The sequence below is a fragment of the Notothenia coriiceps genome, unplaced genomic scaffold, assembly GCF_000735185.1.
Source record: "Notothenia coriiceps isolate Sejong01 unplaced genomic scaffold, NC01 NC01_scaffold00008972, whole genome shotgun sequence".
Lineage (NCBI taxonomy): Eukaryota > Metazoa > Chordata > Actinopteri > Perciformes > Nototheniidae > Notothenia > Notothenia coriiceps.
The window spans coordinates 79,475-95,250 of record NW_011341673.1 but is presented as its reverse complement, the minus strand read 5'-3'; the positions used below and the strand labels follow the sequence as shown (position 1 = coordinate 95,250).

General features: G+C 41.5%; 2 protein-coding genes across 8 annotated transcripts in view; one reads left to right on the top strand and one right to left on the bottom strand.

The window, feature by feature from the left end:
• Positions 1-15,776, top strand: part of hacl1 (2-hydroxyacyl-CoA lyase 1) — a 187,959-nt gene that overhangs the window by 123,666 nt on the left and 48,517 nt on the right. The window lies entirely within an intron of this gene.
• The window catches only part of hdac9b (histone deacetylase 9b), a 38,901-nt gene continuing 25,608 nt past the window's right edge, over positions 2,484-15,776 (bottom strand). For 4 of the 7 annotated variants that reach the window (XM_010770578.1, XM_010770577.1, XM_010770572.1 and 1 more), the window contains 10 exons: positions 15,017-15,258; positions 14,535-14,700; positions 13,279-13,411; positions 13,056-13,177; positions 8,258-8,389; positions 7,815-7,930; positions 6,261-6,383; positions 5,490-5,664; positions 5,136-5,350; positions 2,484-3,437 (listed from right to left, as the gene is read on the bottom strand). In XM_010770578.1, coding sequence (XP_010768880.1) covers positions 3,105-3,437; positions 5,136-5,350; positions 5,490-5,664; positions 6,261-6,383; positions 7,815-7,930; positions 8,258-8,389; positions 13,056-13,177; positions 13,279-13,411; positions 14,535-14,700; positions 15,017-15,187 — 1,686 coding nt within the window. In that variant the 5' untranslated portion in view covers positions 15,188-15,258 and the 3' untranslated portion in view covers positions 2,484-3,104. The remainder of the gene's footprint in view (positions 3,438-5,135; positions 5,351-5,489; positions 5,665-6,260; positions 6,384-7,814; positions 7,931-8,257; positions 8,390-13,055; positions 13,178-13,278; positions 13,412-14,534; positions 14,701-15,016; positions 15,259-15,776) is intronic. The other 3 variants (XM_010770575.1, XM_010770573.1, XM_010770574.1) reach the window with 3 other exon arrangements.

The window sequence follows — 15,776 nt, the reverse complement described above, 5'->3', positions numbered from 1 at the left end:
TTCTCCCGCCCCGACCCCTCTAGGACACCGAGACTGTCGTAAGACGGTTCAAACTAAAGAAGAGAAGTATATAACGGCAACAACGGACTTATTTGTAAAAAAGCATATAATAGATTTATTCGAAGATTATACAATGGAGACTCCGGAGTTAAACAGCATGTAATAAATACCAGGTAGCGTAATTAGCTAACGTTAGCGTTAAACGATATTTATTTAAAATTTTATATATAGGAGCAGAGATTCTTGGACACAAACTAGAATGTACATGTCAAATATCTTATGTGGAGTAGGATATTTAAAGAAATGTTTATAATGAGTAGCGGGCTTACTAGTGTTAAATACTAGCTTATATCTGGGTTGTAACTGTTAAGTGGTGAGAATAATTATCTATGTGTTTAATCCTAATATTGACGCTGACGAGAAATACAGGACCACCCTAGAAACGATTTGGTAATAGAGTCAGTAAATCCCCCGAATTCTTCGAAAGGGGTTTTGGACAAGATAACTACAATCTTCGTCCCGAAGAACACCGTCGTAATCTCGTCAGTTTTTCTCTATTCCACTCAACGTGTCTTCCTTGCACTTAATAGGCTGAATGAACTGCATCTAAGTAAGTTTGTCGAATTCGTTAAAGTGGGGGATGTCGTCGAATCAAGACTTCGATTGCAAGCTATCCGCCTGGACTATACGTCTTAATAACATGAATAAACATTACGTATCTCGTAAGAGCTCTTTTCAAAGCATAGTCAATCATGTATTTACAACACGAAAGAATTTATGCGAGAAAAGATCTATTCAGGTGTTAGCGAGTGTTACTTGTACGCGACACGATGCAACGAAAATGTACTACCAGTTCTATTCCGTGTACTAAGGAGTTATGTTATTATTTTAATATTATTGAGAAAGATATTTGAGCAGGAGAGATATGTACGCCGAGGACTTTCATAAGAAGGTGTGCACAGCAACTCAATCAAGGTAATCCTGTCAAACATCTGCAATTAAGATCGTGTGACCTGATGAATGGAATTCTTCATCTAATGATAGATACACGAACCATAGTCCAGAGGCAACACTTAAAATTTACTCGACATGTATCCTTCCGATCTCTCTCTAGTTTAAATGATATGGGTTAGTGGTTAGACGCGACTGGCGGGAGGGGGTCAGACTGTGTCTCAGCCTTCTAACATATATTCGTTTCTTTTTGTTAAATAATTTCCACGTAGCCAGTTTTGGTGTGGTTTGATTGTTATTAAAAGATTGCGGTTTTAACTAAGATAGAAGAGTTATTCATCTCTCCTAGGAGCATAAAAAGACCATAGAGATAGGAGTAGTGACATGAGCACTAACTAATATCGCGTGATCCGTAAAACCTTACGTCATACGCACGTTTTAAGAGAACGTTCGTACAGCTAACCCTATACATTGAAAAAAATACTGTCCCATTACTACGCAAACACCGTCAGAATTAGCTCGTTTGAAGTAAGTACACCGACAATGAAGGTTTATCACTAGGAAATATAAAAGATAATATAACAGACCGCCAAAGTTGGGCTGGCAGCAAAGGGGTTCTCGTTACAACCAAATCAAAGGAGCAAGACAACAAGACTCACATTGTTCTGATTGTGTTTACTCACACTAAAAACATTGAAACCGGACAATCTGAATGTACAGTATAAGACAGACAGTTTTGATTTTCACATGAATCCATCAAAGAACCTCATACTAGCATTTTCTTTACATTTAGTCGACGGTACAAATGAAACGGGGAGGTTTACGGCTAAGCAATACATTTGATTGATCACTTTAAGACGGACTATACATGTCGCAATGGGCACTTTCAGGGGAAAACAGGTTCGAAAAAAAAGAAAGAAGAAGAAGAAGAAGCAAGGTCCCGTCCGGGTTTTTTTATTGAAGTAACATCAAACCTGCACGTTGAGGTAAGCCTGCCACGAGGGAATACGAAGGAAGCGATTCCCTTTAAAAGGGACTCCCTTAACCATATCCCCACTCACTCTGTAATTCGCCTTGACAGTAAATCAATTCTCAAGCCTGGCCCCTTGGACTCCTCCAACCCTAGGTCCTCCTCTCTCAACATTCCTGCACACATGAATCACTCCAACTCCTGGCTTCTAGCAGGCATTTCCTGCCCGGCCCTCTCTCTCTTTCTCTCTGTCTGACTCCTCTGCTGAAAGCTGGGCAGGAACCCGCCGAGCTTTGATTTGGACCCAGAGGGAGAGAGGGAGGAGAGCTGGGCTTAACACAGGGCCCTGGCTCTGGGACCGATCCGAGAGAGACTTGCGTGTGTTGGGAGATGCCTGCACACCCAAACAGGGATTTAGTGCTTTATCCTTCAAATTGCAATATGAGCAGCGACCATGTTCCAATGGCAATATCACTCCTAGCGCAAAAGTCTGCCCTGAGGGAGCGTCCTCAGTTAGGATTTAAGTATACATTCTCAGATGTTCATTATTGTTACAGTTCTGATACCACTTAAAGTGGAAGATCATCACAGGTTTTTCAGAACAGTGGAGCACGTAGTGTGTTAAATTCTTTAACACACTTTACTCTCAGTGTTAAGTGGATAGAAGAGCATTCAAATGTTTTATGGCAGAAATGTACACGGTAGGAAAATGGGTTGGCTCTTTGAAAGCTGTACACCTGTTCAACCTTCTAGAAATCATCTTTGATGCTTAATCCTCAGTATATATACATATTACTTTTTGTCGTTTTTGTTTGAGCGGATAGACAACCAAATCAGCTCTTAAAAAGAACGGGTCTTAATCTTTTTCATAATATATACACAAAGTGAAAGGTACATATTTTACAGAGATCACTTCACAAAGATAACAAACAGAGAGTCTTAGAGTGTGGGCTGCAGCTTTGTGAAAAAGGGTCATATGCTGCAGCTGTGGGAGTTGGCCTACTATGCAATGGCTGCTGTCTGCTTGTATGTGTTTGTATATATGTGTATGTGTTTGTATGTGTGAGTGTGTGTTTGTATGTGTGTGAGTGTGTGTATGAACTGCAGGGGTGTAGATGCACATGTTGGTAAGAACTGTTCATCTGCGAATGTTCAGAGTGTGTGATCTCATCCTCTTCCCTTCTCAGATCATGGCTCTTATCACCAGTCGCCCTTTGACCTGGTGGAGATAGGAACTCTGCTCTGACTCTAAGCCCTGATTGGTCAGGCCCTCATCCTCACTATCAGCCGGCTCCTCCTTGACCCTGATGACCCCGTAGTGAGCGTCGGGGAGCTCGCCGCTGGAGCCACTGCTGCTGCTGCTGCTCAACGTGTGCTTCCGGATGACTCCTCCAGGGGGCAGCCTGTCCTCCTGCATGCTCTCCACCGGCTCTCTGTGCTGCTCCTCCAGCTCCTCCTCCGACTCCTGCAGGTGTGCACTGGGCTGACGTAACTGCTCAATGGACTTCGACAGCAGCTGCAAAACACATCGGCCCGCATTAATAGTGATATCCTGCAGCCAATAAGCTTGAACAATTAAACCTTTATCTGAGCAGCAGGATTTGTTTTACTTAGAAATAAAGGTTCAGTTTTCATTTGCCTATTCCTTGGTATTTCATTATATTAGCTATTTTGGAGGGTGGGAAATAGATACAATGTGCTGTGTGATGGAAAATTGAGGACACAAAAGATTTAGCAAAATAAAAGTGTTTTTCTTATATTTTGTAGAATATCAGTGAATCACATGACTTAATTTAATAAAATGTATTTTAATCAATCAAATAGATAATTACTTCTCCATTAAAGTAACAGGTGCACATCAAGCTCAGTGGAAACGAGATTCTTTAGAGGGTAATAGTGCACAAATACTTGTTACCAGAAACAGAGTAAGAGTAACATACAGCCTGACAGAGGAACTCAATGCATAGGGATGTATCTATGTTTAAATCAGAATTACTGTAATGATGATTAATCTGCCACAAGAGGGCTCAGGGAGCAGGACAGAGAAGTTTCTACCGTTGCCAATAACTTTACTGTCTACATAATGTAGGCCGTATACAAATATCTTTGCAACTATAAGAATTAGACTCTTTAGCTTGGTATTAGTAAACAATGTGCGTAGCTCTTTCTAAAATCCCTAAGCTCTAGTACATTTCCATTAGTGCCCCCTACTGTTGCAGGCACTGAAGGACGTATACAAAAAAACGTAGACAAGCCTCTGCTAGGAAATTAATTAGGGCAATGTTTCGGAGATCCCTCTCAGTAAACAGTACACTGAGGGCTCATCCGTGATTAGTGGCCATTTATAACCTCCACTTAAAGAGGCTTTACTTGCGATCTCATTGGCCTGAGTGATCAGTGTTCATGTGTTCCAAGACAAAATGTTTACTCCCAAGCTCATTTAAAATCAAATCAACTTCATAGGGTACTTAACAATAATTACAGCAGATATTAAAACTAGTTTCAGTTGCCTGGCACTGTTCGTTATTTGAAGTGTTACAGAGGAATGCACACAGTTTGTTACAGTTTAACCTGTACATGTGCAACTCAATAAGCACTTATGGTGCTTTGTGCTTTTTATTACTTCTAGGTATTAGTTGCTCTATGGTTCCCATGGCTCTTTCAAGACCTAGCATTGGGACACATCAGTATGTGGGCTCACACAATGCTGCCTTTCACTGTGTGAGCCACCTCACACACGTCCCTCACCAGAATAATTACACTCTGTGTATAGCGAGGTCACCTCGGCCAGCTAACAGAAACACAAATATTGCCACAGAGGAACAAAATGTATTCTGGGCAAATGTTCCTGCATTTGAACTGAATTGAATTTCACAGAGTAAGCATGTGAATAGCACTGATGCCTTAAGCTAAGATAACAGAATTAGTGCAGGGGAAGCATTTCTTCCCCATTTTGAAGTCAGGCAGAAGTTCTTTGCTTTGCAGAAATAACACCAGGATTCCAGGGAAGAACAGACAACAGCATGGGTGTGTAAACCTGAGCTAAGTGCTAAAGATAGATCAGTATTTGCGTGCTTTAAATGATAAAATCAGATTCCCTGCAGTAAAGAAAATACCTCATGAGACCTAGAAAGGAAAAGAGAATGTTGCGAAAAAACTATTTGAAAGTCAAAATCCTCCCCTGTGTTTTAAATATTGATGGACAGCTCAATACCTTATTTATATGGATCTGCTGCTGGTACTGTTTCTGTTTCTCCAGGAAGTGCTGGTGTTGCTGCTGGATGACAAGCTGGGCCAGTGTGTTCTGAGGCAGTGGCGCCGACTGGGTCCTGTTCAACGGCCGGTGTTTTGGTAGTTTAGGCCGACTGCTGGAGGGGCGATCCTTCATGGCCAGAGGGGACTGAGGGTGTGATGACATGGTGACTTGGCCTTGAGGAAAAACAAAACAACAATAGAATTAGGCTCAATCTAAAGTTATGTTTTGAATTCATTGAACTTAAAGTATGGGCATATTAGGCGCTATAGTGCAACGTAATGTTGTGTTTAGAATCATGTAACGCAGTCTCACCAGAGGAGAGGATCTTCTGCTGTCTCATCTGCTCCTTCTGAAGGAGGTGTTGGAGGAGGGCCTGGTGACTGGGGCTCACTTTAGTCTCCAGGCCTGTCTGAAGGGGCACGGGGCCCAGCAAGTGCCCAGGAAGCCCATGCTTGATTTCTGTTGATCTGTCCTTTAACCCCATGGCCTGAAAGAAGAGACACAGAAAGGGTTATTCTTAAATTCCAACTACACATGATGTGCACTAGGCTTGGTCGTCTCTTATAATCTTTTGTAGGTCCTCTAAGTGTTTCATTTTAATAGTATAGTACTATCAGTATCAGCTGTTTTATGTGAATGAAAATGATTACTCTAGCTACAAATCAGGCATTGATGATATCAGAGACCATGTATAGTTTGAAGTTTCTGCAGCTGATGAATAGGCCTCTGTGGAATGTGCCAGAGAGCTAAAAGATGATATATCACGTGCTGTGTTATCAGGGGTTGCACTTGAGTGGACTTGGCCTTTTAAAAGCTGTGATAAATTAGGTAATAGGGGAAGATAAGACCATGCCTGACACAAGACACTGCAGAAAAATATTTATCTAAGGGCGATAAAACCGTTTGGGGCCACAGGTCAGTGACCTGCGGTCGTATAGAGACCCCCGACAGCCACTGATGGCAGGTTATTAGACTCATAGACTGAGCAGGAAAAACTTCCCAACACTTAACTGTATTTGGCAGGTTTTCATTTTGTGTAAAACAAACACGTTATCTAAGAGTATCTGCAAAATATGTACTCACACTTATGGACGAGGATGCAGTGGTAAGACCAAAGGAGATGTTGGGTAAGGAGGGAGATGTGTATAAGTTCAGCATCGACACAGAGCCCTCAGGTTGGAATAATCTCGGATGTGAAGGCCATCTCTGCATCGAACAAACAGGACAGAGAAAATCAGACAGATTTAAGAGGAGACGACAGATTTTGAAATCCCGCTATGGACAATTTCAGAAGGCAACATGAGCAGTGGCATAAATGTTAATGCACTATGACGAGCAACAGCCCTCCTTGCTGCGAAGGGAAAGGTATGAGTTTTTTTAACGATAGCTGTTAAAAAGGAGTGGCAAGCAGCAAAAGTTTCCCGGAGCTTCACAGAATAGCACCACAGAGGACGATTAGTTATTATAAAACATTGTAAACCTTTAAATCTACCGCTCCACCCTCAATTCTTCAGTCCACAACCGGCCTGTTTTTTCTCCCCGGTCCCCACCCTCAGGCTACTCTCTCACAGAACATCAGCGCTGGGGCATACTTCCTGTACCCAGCAGTGCAGCAGACCAGCATGTGGTTTTGGAACAGCAATGTTTATCCTTCCAACCCCTACCAGTACGCAGTGACCTGTATGTGGATATCCGGCCCATATTTGACCCAAGGGACCCGTTCCCTCTGAAAAAGGATACCTAATGTAACAGTGCACAAACATGCCTTGCTTTTGCAACAGGCATGAGGTCTACGGGCAGCCCCGCAGTCTCCCAATGACTTTCATGAGAGCCTCAGCTTGGGCTGATACAATAGCAATCCTTGTGTGTTTATGTTGTTAGCATGTGGGTGTCTTTGGCTACCAGTGCCTGGGATATCAATTAAACTCCACAGTTCGTCTGTCTCCCTCAGCCCCAACCTTCAGCCCCATGTCAGGGCGTCTCCCCCTTCTCTGTGTCACTGGACATCCCTGAGAGAGTAAACAGCGATGGTTAAGGAAAACACAGCTGTTCTGTTAAGATTGTTCCGAGATGTGTCATATCTGCCACCCTCTATAATGGTCTGCTTTGTGAGCTCGGTCCAAAGGGAGCTCTGGTCAGCAACTCAACCATTAATCTATTGGGCCTCTGAAAAACTCACAAGTGGAAGGCCGCCAAGCCAATGAGAGAAATACAATGACAAGCCAACAGCAACCTCGCAGCCAAACTAAAGCTGTTTTGTTTTTTTGGCAAAACATGAAACTGATTGTTCGGCACATCTGGAAGATAAATTATGGATAGAACTATGTGGGTTATTCATTTCTGCTCTGTTTTCACACTGCATAATGAGTCATCTTTAAGCATAAAAACTTTAGGTAATCAGACACGTGGGTTAAGCTTTGCCTCTTTAATGTCAGAGTTGGAAGCATTTTCACTGGAGTGCAAGAGACAGAGGACAAGTGGCTGTTTTTGTAGCTGCAAGCACAAGGCCAGACAGGCTTTTAGAGCACTGAAATAAAAGCATAGTTTTGATATTCGGAAGGTTTGCATGCAGAATAAGCAGTAAGGCATACTTTTTTGGCATCGTCAATAACACTGATGATTTATTTATAAACATACCTCAGTTTTTGTGGTGGTAGGCAGAGAGGAGGGTCCATTTTCACCCCCCAAGGCACTGGAGGCCCCTATGGGAGAGCTGGGGCCGGAGCCGGGGGCACTGTTAGTTGGCGTCGAGTCTACGAAACATCAAGGAGTTAGACACAGTATGCATGTTCACACTCTACACACAACACACATGCACAGAGGCTTGGCATAACAGCTGCATCCTCACAACAGTTTAGTGAGTACGGTCATGGCTGCCTGATTACAATGAAAGTGCAATGACCATTATGTGCTACTGCATTGCAAAATGGCTGATTAGCATGCAGCTATGTAGTAATAACACTAAAGTACAGGCTTGTATTTCTTTCATTTTAAACACCAGATTATAAGATGTAGACAATTTACCGCACACATGAGAGAGGGAAAAGAGAATTCTACATAAAGTCAGCAACATAAATTACCCATTAGCTCCAGAGCCCTCTTCTTGTAAGGAGCCATGATGTTTCCATCTCTTCTCTTGAGCATTGGGCTGCTCCTCCTCTCCGCTACCTTCTGCTTCAGTCGTGATCGTACCTTCAGGTTGGGCTCAGAGGCTTAAAAGAAAAAGGGACATTTTCTCTGTAAGTCTCAATGTACTCTTTGGGAATTAAGAAGCCCCATCACGTGGAGATAAATGATACAATCATGTGAGTGTTCTATGACTAATTTATAGAGTGTGTGCTTTGATAGATCCTGGGTGAAATGAACATAATCAAAGAAAACATTCTAAAATATAGAGACTAGTAACCAAATAAACTATTTTGGCACAATTGACACTTAACAATGTAAGCTTTAGTGAAATTCAAAGCAGTTTTCAGATACATGAAATGAGTCAGAATTGGGCCCATTTCCACCTCATCTGGACTAAATTAGTTCGAGCAACACACAGGCCCTAAGTGAAATAGTCCGCTACCTGCCGCCCTGGTGACCACAGTCTGATACAGTAGCAACAGTTAAAATAACACAAAAACATGGCAGATGCTTCAGGCTCCCCCCACACCCCTCCTCCTAATGCAAAACAGAGATAGCCAAATACACAGCCCCAACACACAGCAGGTTGTCACACACACACATATAGTTATTGCTCAAGGAAGTCTTACTTACTTGACCCATGTTTATTTACTGAGGCTTCATAAGGACTAAAACTACATTTTCAGTACAAAACAGGGGAATAACCAGGAACTTAAGAAATACTGAGGCTATGTTATTTTTATATCCTCTTTAATTGGCTAATAATATAACCAAGAATATAATTTAGGTTGGATATGTTGTTCTAACCATATGGATGAGGCTGGAATTCAAAAATACAGACAATGAGTCTCTTAATAAATGAGAAGTCACTTAAAAATAAAAAAACAGAAGGGTATTTAAAAGAATCATGACCTCTGAGTCCTCAATGGTAGTTACATGACCAGCCCTGCCAGGCCTTTTTAAATAAAACACTGTCACTAATTATCAGACTCTAAAATGTGGCTGGCACATAGGCAACTATGAAAAGATGATATAAGGTGGACAATGGGGAATACAGTGGCGGATGGATCTAGGCAAGGAAATAATCTTAAATAATATAAGCGTTTATTATGGGAAAGTAAGTAAATGCCCGACTGTGGAGAGGTGCTACCGTCTAGTCACAGTGACAGTGACTCACTAGGTCAACATGTCTCATGTGGATTTCCCATCAACCCTTTGGACATGAAGTCCCACAGCTAACCTTACACACTCAAATAAACAAGCAGAATAGATAAGCTGTTTTTTGACTGAAAGCCAGAGCACAAAGCTGTATTGAAGTTATGTAAACCTGTTACACAATAGCCAACCTGTTTCAATTATTTAGTTCAGATCAATAATTAAATAGGTCTTTGCAATGTGTACAACATACACAGCTAACCATAGGGAAGTGGGGCTATGACCTGGGAGCACTGCAGGGAGGGGGCGAGGGAACCGATGGGGGCACAGTCAGGAGAGTGGGCCAGATGCTGCTATTTCTGGCTTTTGTCAAAAGCAGCAAAACCCTCTACCCTAATACGTGGCACAGACCTCTAATCCTGTGGGTGTGAGGTAGAGTGAACGAGAGCGTGGGTGGAAGAAAGGAGGCAGGAGAGATAAATGGAGAAAAAAAGCAGCTGGGAGTCGTATGAATCTGCTTCACGCCCCGCTGCCTTGATTGCTTTCTATTTTTACACACTGCTGCCACCAAGCTACGCATCCCAATTGGTCGCCACGGGAACGGCAGACAGCACCTCAGGAACAAACACTTTCTCGCTGGTCTCTATGGAAGAAAATGCCCTGATGCACGGTGCAACAGGAGGCTATGATGGCGCCTTCACAGCACATACGCTGAACACCTGGGTCACTTCTGCTTCTCAGTAAACTGAAACATACAGTAATGGCTGCAATATACTAGAGTCATAAATCAATCACCTTATTGCATTTGAAAGTGGTGCTGCAGGGCGAGAGGCTGTGCAGCCATAAGTGTTATGCTATCTCCGCTCAATCATACATTTTAACTCTGCTGTTACGGTGAGTGTCTGTGTCCATTAGAGCGTGGACCTGGACAGATGGCTGTGTGGAAAGCTGAGGTGTTTGTTCTGTACATAAAGACGCCTGCTATGCATGTTCCTGACATTCTGGTTTAAAGTCATGCTGAAATTGATGAATGAATGCTGAGTGTGTGCTGTTCCTTTGCATGAAGGCTCAAACAAAGCCAAGTTACGGTTCCTCTGAGTTTAGATATTCAGAGTTATGAGATCAGCAGGATATATTTTTTTCCTAGTGTTTCTTATATTCAAGATCTGATCATATTCTTAGCTTTGGAAATGTTACTTTTGAAATGTAAACGGTTACAGATTTAAATGATGTTAAAGTAATGCCACTTTTTAATTTTATTACAAATGTTTTAAACTTAAAGCAGGCAGTGTAATCCTTGCAACAGCATTCAACAGCATTCAACAGTGATAACCTTTTCAAAAACTCATTTCTAACTTGAGTTACGATTTGAACAAAGCAATAGAATGACCAACATGTTGTGTAGTAACTTTTAAATACTTTTTCTCATTCACTGTAATTGATTACTATAACATTCATTTTGTAATTGAACTGAATATCTCTGATAGTAAACTAACACTTAATCTTTCTGATGTGTAAGTTTGTTTGATTATTTTTGTAAATATTTCCTGCACCTGCTAAATGCAAACATTTGGTAACTGGGTCAGGACCAGAGAGGGAGTCTCACTTCTTCCTGCTAAGCTGCAAACTATTCTTGCCACAGACTATCGCGTGCCCTCCGTCCAGTCTATTCTAGGCTCTGGAAACAAAGAAGTGAAACGAAGAGGATATACACCAAGTAAACAAGATAATTACGTGACGTTCTTTAAACTAGTTTATGAACAGGCCAAGGGCATTATAGCTTATTTTTGTTTTTTAAGGATGACATAACTATGAATAGGAAGCCTAAAAGTGGAGATCAAAGCACAAATTGTTCCTTTAATAGGATATTTAGAGGACTTCCTGAACCACAGTTGTCTCTACGGATTATTATGTCTATACCTGTACCTAAATAGTGTGCTTAAAATGGGTTAAGGAGACATTTGAATCCAATGTTGCCCTCTGGCCAAATAAAGCAGTGAGGAAGTCGATCGCGGAGCAATCGAGTCATCTCCACTTTGTTTTGAGAGAGCTATCTTTGCTTAAACAAACAGTCCTGTCGAGGTTCATCCTGGCTGTGCCCGTCTTAACTCGGCAACACCTGCCAATCAGCTATCAGTGACAGCTAGTGGCTCAGGGAACAACACTACCTTTGTGTGTCCCCCTCGGGTGCCAAGCTCTCAGAGGACTTTAATAAAGACAGACAGGAAGTGGGGGAGGAAGGCCTAAGCAGGAAATGACCACATAAAGAGTCAGGAATCCGGAGAATAAGAAATAGTTTTATCAAAAGAGGCACAGCAACCGGGAGATGATTCAACTATGAATAAAAAGATGAAAATATTCTAACTGAAATTGTATCCTTCTAGTTATTTGTTTTAACCTGTCTGTTTGTATTCACAGTAAAAGACAAACAATGTGTCCGTAAACCCTCTCTCTGTTATTTAAGAAAACTGTCTAAAACTAGTTATTATACTTGTGTGGCAACTCTTTACCTTTTGGCTCTATACGCATGTCCTAGAAATGTAAATATGTATTTACAAGGGGCAATTCTCTGTTCTGAAGATGGTAACATTCAAAGAGATTACAATAAATAAAACCTCTCAAAGCCTTCATTTACATGAGTGTTTATTCTTGCCATGCAGTGACTCTACAAGATATAATTCCTTTGCCTGATCTCTAAGTTGTGTATACACGCAACATGACAGGCCTGCAGTTAAATAACTCAACAAGTATAATTGTTTTCAATGTAATTAAAAGAGACACAGAGGGGAAAAGAAGATAATGTAATTTGGTGACCTCATTGCAGAAATATGAAGCTTTTTAGCTTGTGCTCGTGCAAACCAAAAGGCAAAAAATATTCTTATTTATACAACCATCCCCAAAGGATTCCTCAAACTTTAAACCAACAAACCTGAGCTGTTTTTGGTGGGAACCTGTGTCTTTTGAAAATAGCTTTTAAAGCCTATAACTCAGGAGAAATTAATCCCCTTTAATTCTCCCATTACTCACTAAACAGCTCAAAGAGGTCTAGCACCTTGGTTTATTATTGTAACATAGGGAAAAATGTAGTTCCTTTTAAATAAAAGCAAGGTCATTTCAGTACAAATTAGAATAATTATGTAACTTGCGAAGTGAAAACATTCAATTAAACTGTGTTGTTGCATGTGTGTTTTACAATAATCTAAATAGGAATAAGGAAAGGTTTAAGTTTTCTGGCATGCGTCACCGCTTAAAAAAGTTTTGTGTTGAGCCCTGGAGGGCTGAGGGGGCGGGGGGGCTAGGGTCATAATGAGCCTAACTGATGTTATTAGCAGGTCATCAGCAACCTCAGGAAACACTCCATGGTCACACCGACATCTTGATCGACAAGGGTCAAGAAGACACCCACTGTATTCATAACCCAGTGCAGAAAATTGAAAATAACTTGTATAAGGCAACATCTTAACACACACACAGACACACAAACACACACACAATCTGAAATCCCGTAAAAATCTATGTCTGTGTAGATGTATGTATATATGTGTATTTGCATTTTTATGTCTGTGCAGTGTGTATGTGCATAAATGAACAAACCTGTCTTCCTCAAGGGGAAGTCGTCCTTGCTCTCCATGTGGGATGGCAGAGTATAATGGCAGGTGGGGGATGTGCCGCCCAGAGGGGGGGAGCTTTGGTCGAGTGATGTGTGGTGAGAGGACCTAATCACACAAAAATACATCAGATGTATGATATAGAATTACAGTTAAAAGTCTGAATTTGTATCACACTGTCTCAGAATAAAACAACAGAAAACACTTACGTGTACCAGAGTTTTTGGAGGTGGATGAAAGAAGGATTGACTCCATTGCTGCCAGGGTCCTTTGCTGATTTGCTCAACAGAAACTCTTGGAGTTTCTGTTTCACCTCAGTACTTGCCACTGCGCCTGTGAGACCAAAAGGTGGAAACAACAGAATTGGGGTTACCCTAGGGCTATGGCTCATTAAATAACATTCCCTACGGTATGTAATCATTCAAATCAAGCTTAGCATTATTCTAACCGGTTCCCTCATCTTTTTTCACCCATCCCATTTAAATTACAATAATTCAGCTTTCTTGCTCTCTTATTTCTCTTATCTCAATTAACATGGAGTTTATATTATCTTCCTGAGCGGCAACAACTCATGAAGGAAGGTCTCCCCCTAGTGGTCTTAGAGCATTATATTAGTTTCAAGCTGCTAAAGGGATACTGCAGAGAGATGTTCTTTCCCGTTGGGAGGGTTATAGTTGCAGGTCACAGTTTCAAATTACCTGACATGACAAAGTCATAAATCTTGTCTATTATTAGCTATAAGGTAAAAGCAGAAATGAAATACTATATCTGAAGCTATTTTCATCGTTCTGTTGAAAGCATTTTCTCCTAAACGCTAATCTTAAATGTCACTGGACGACCTTACGTCATCCGTTGCATGTACTGATTAAGTACCATGTCATCATCATCATCATCATATTGTTGGATATTTCTCTTTTACCTATAGAGACTAAATTATTTTGAGTTTTGTAATTTGCCTTGTTTCAGGCATCCTCTAGCATAGCGAATATTGTAAAAAATGTGTCTCCTCTAACCAGGAACATGAACAGAAATCAGAACAGGTCCTGCCTATGAATAGCATGCGTGCGGTGAGAATGATATGTGAAAATGTAACCTTACTGTTATACTGCTGTGCTGAATATAATCTGAACATTATTATGTCATTATTCCTGGTAAGTAAGAGGAGGTTGTTTTAAAAGGGTTGCTTAACTTAACAAATTAAAAAGCATTGTACACTAACTCACAGTACTTTAAGATCGTTCTGGATGTATAATCATCAGCTTGTGAGATCTATATTATACAGCTACAGGAAAGCATTCATATCCAGCTGTTATATGCATATTTGTCTTTGTCTAAACTCTAAGATATCGCATTAAAAACATCTTCAATTATTGGAAAGACGGAGTGTTGCCTCGGGCCCTGAAAGTAACTTGTTCCACCCCTGATGTTAAGGAGATGGTGATGATGGCGGGTTTCGAGCTCTTACTCTCTCTGGAGCGCTCCTTGCCCCTGAGGATCAGGCTGGAAACATGCTGCTCTCGCCGATGCCTCTCCTGCTCCTTCTCCTGCTGGCTCTGCTGCTGCTGCTCCAGACGACGCTCCTTCTCTGCAAGATCCTGCTGCTGTTTCATGGCCTGGAGCTCGTGTTGGAGCTGAGAAACACGCAAGCCTCAAGTCAGCATGAAGAGAACACACTGACAAATACGTTTGAAATGACAATGGCTTATGTGAGCTTCCTCAGTTTCTATTTTCCTATTCTTTGAAAACAAAACTCACACTGTTCCGTAATGTATTGTGCAACACCCTGTCTTGCTGTGCTCAGTTGTTTCTTCTTCTCGGCACTCTGTAATGTTGTCCTGGGCTATAATGTTTTCTACTGATCTGCAGTATGCCATGCTGTGTGTTGTGCTCTGTTGTTTTGCACACTGCTGCGCTGTCCTCCATATAACTGCTCAGTGCAATGCTGACCTTGAGGTGCTCCTGGAGCTGAGCCTGGTGCTGACGGGTCAACTTCTCATGCTGCTTCTGGAACTCTGTGATTAGTAGCTGCTTCTGGATCTGCTGCTGCTTCTGAATGAGGAGCAGTTCTTGCTGCAGCTGCCTCTCCCACAGTCCCGGGTCTGAGCCTGAGCCCAGCATCCTCAGATCTGTACGCAGGTCCAACGGAGATAAAGACTCCACAGCCAAGGGCAGGTCCGGCTTAATGTCCACTGTGGCCCGCAGAGAGAAAGAGGAGAGAAAAAGACATTCGTCAATCCCTACATTTCTTCTTAAGATATGTGTACATTGCTTTTGAACAAATAGTGTTGTTCAGAATTTAGGAGGGCAGAAAGAAATAGGATTCTAAAATAAGAGACATGGAGTTAAAAAAATAAAAAGAATTAGAAAAAGGGTAGGAAATGAGGAGCAGCTTTTTTTTCTCGTGGTCCTCACAAACCTGCAATTATAAAAGTTCCTATAAACAAACATGGGTTCACATCCGCCAGCATAGTCTACTGGGAGCAGCTGTATAACAGACTCAATGGACATTTGGCACGAAATGTTAAAGTAGTCATTTAAAGTATTTACATAAATCCTATCTTCCCAGTGTTTGATAAATAAATAAATAAAAGGGACTCCTTCTCCCCTTCTCTGCTAGAACATCATACAGATCCCTTGTTAACATAAATAAGTTAAAGTAGTTTTGAGCCTGGAACACGCATACATTTGTGAATTCACGTTCCTGTGA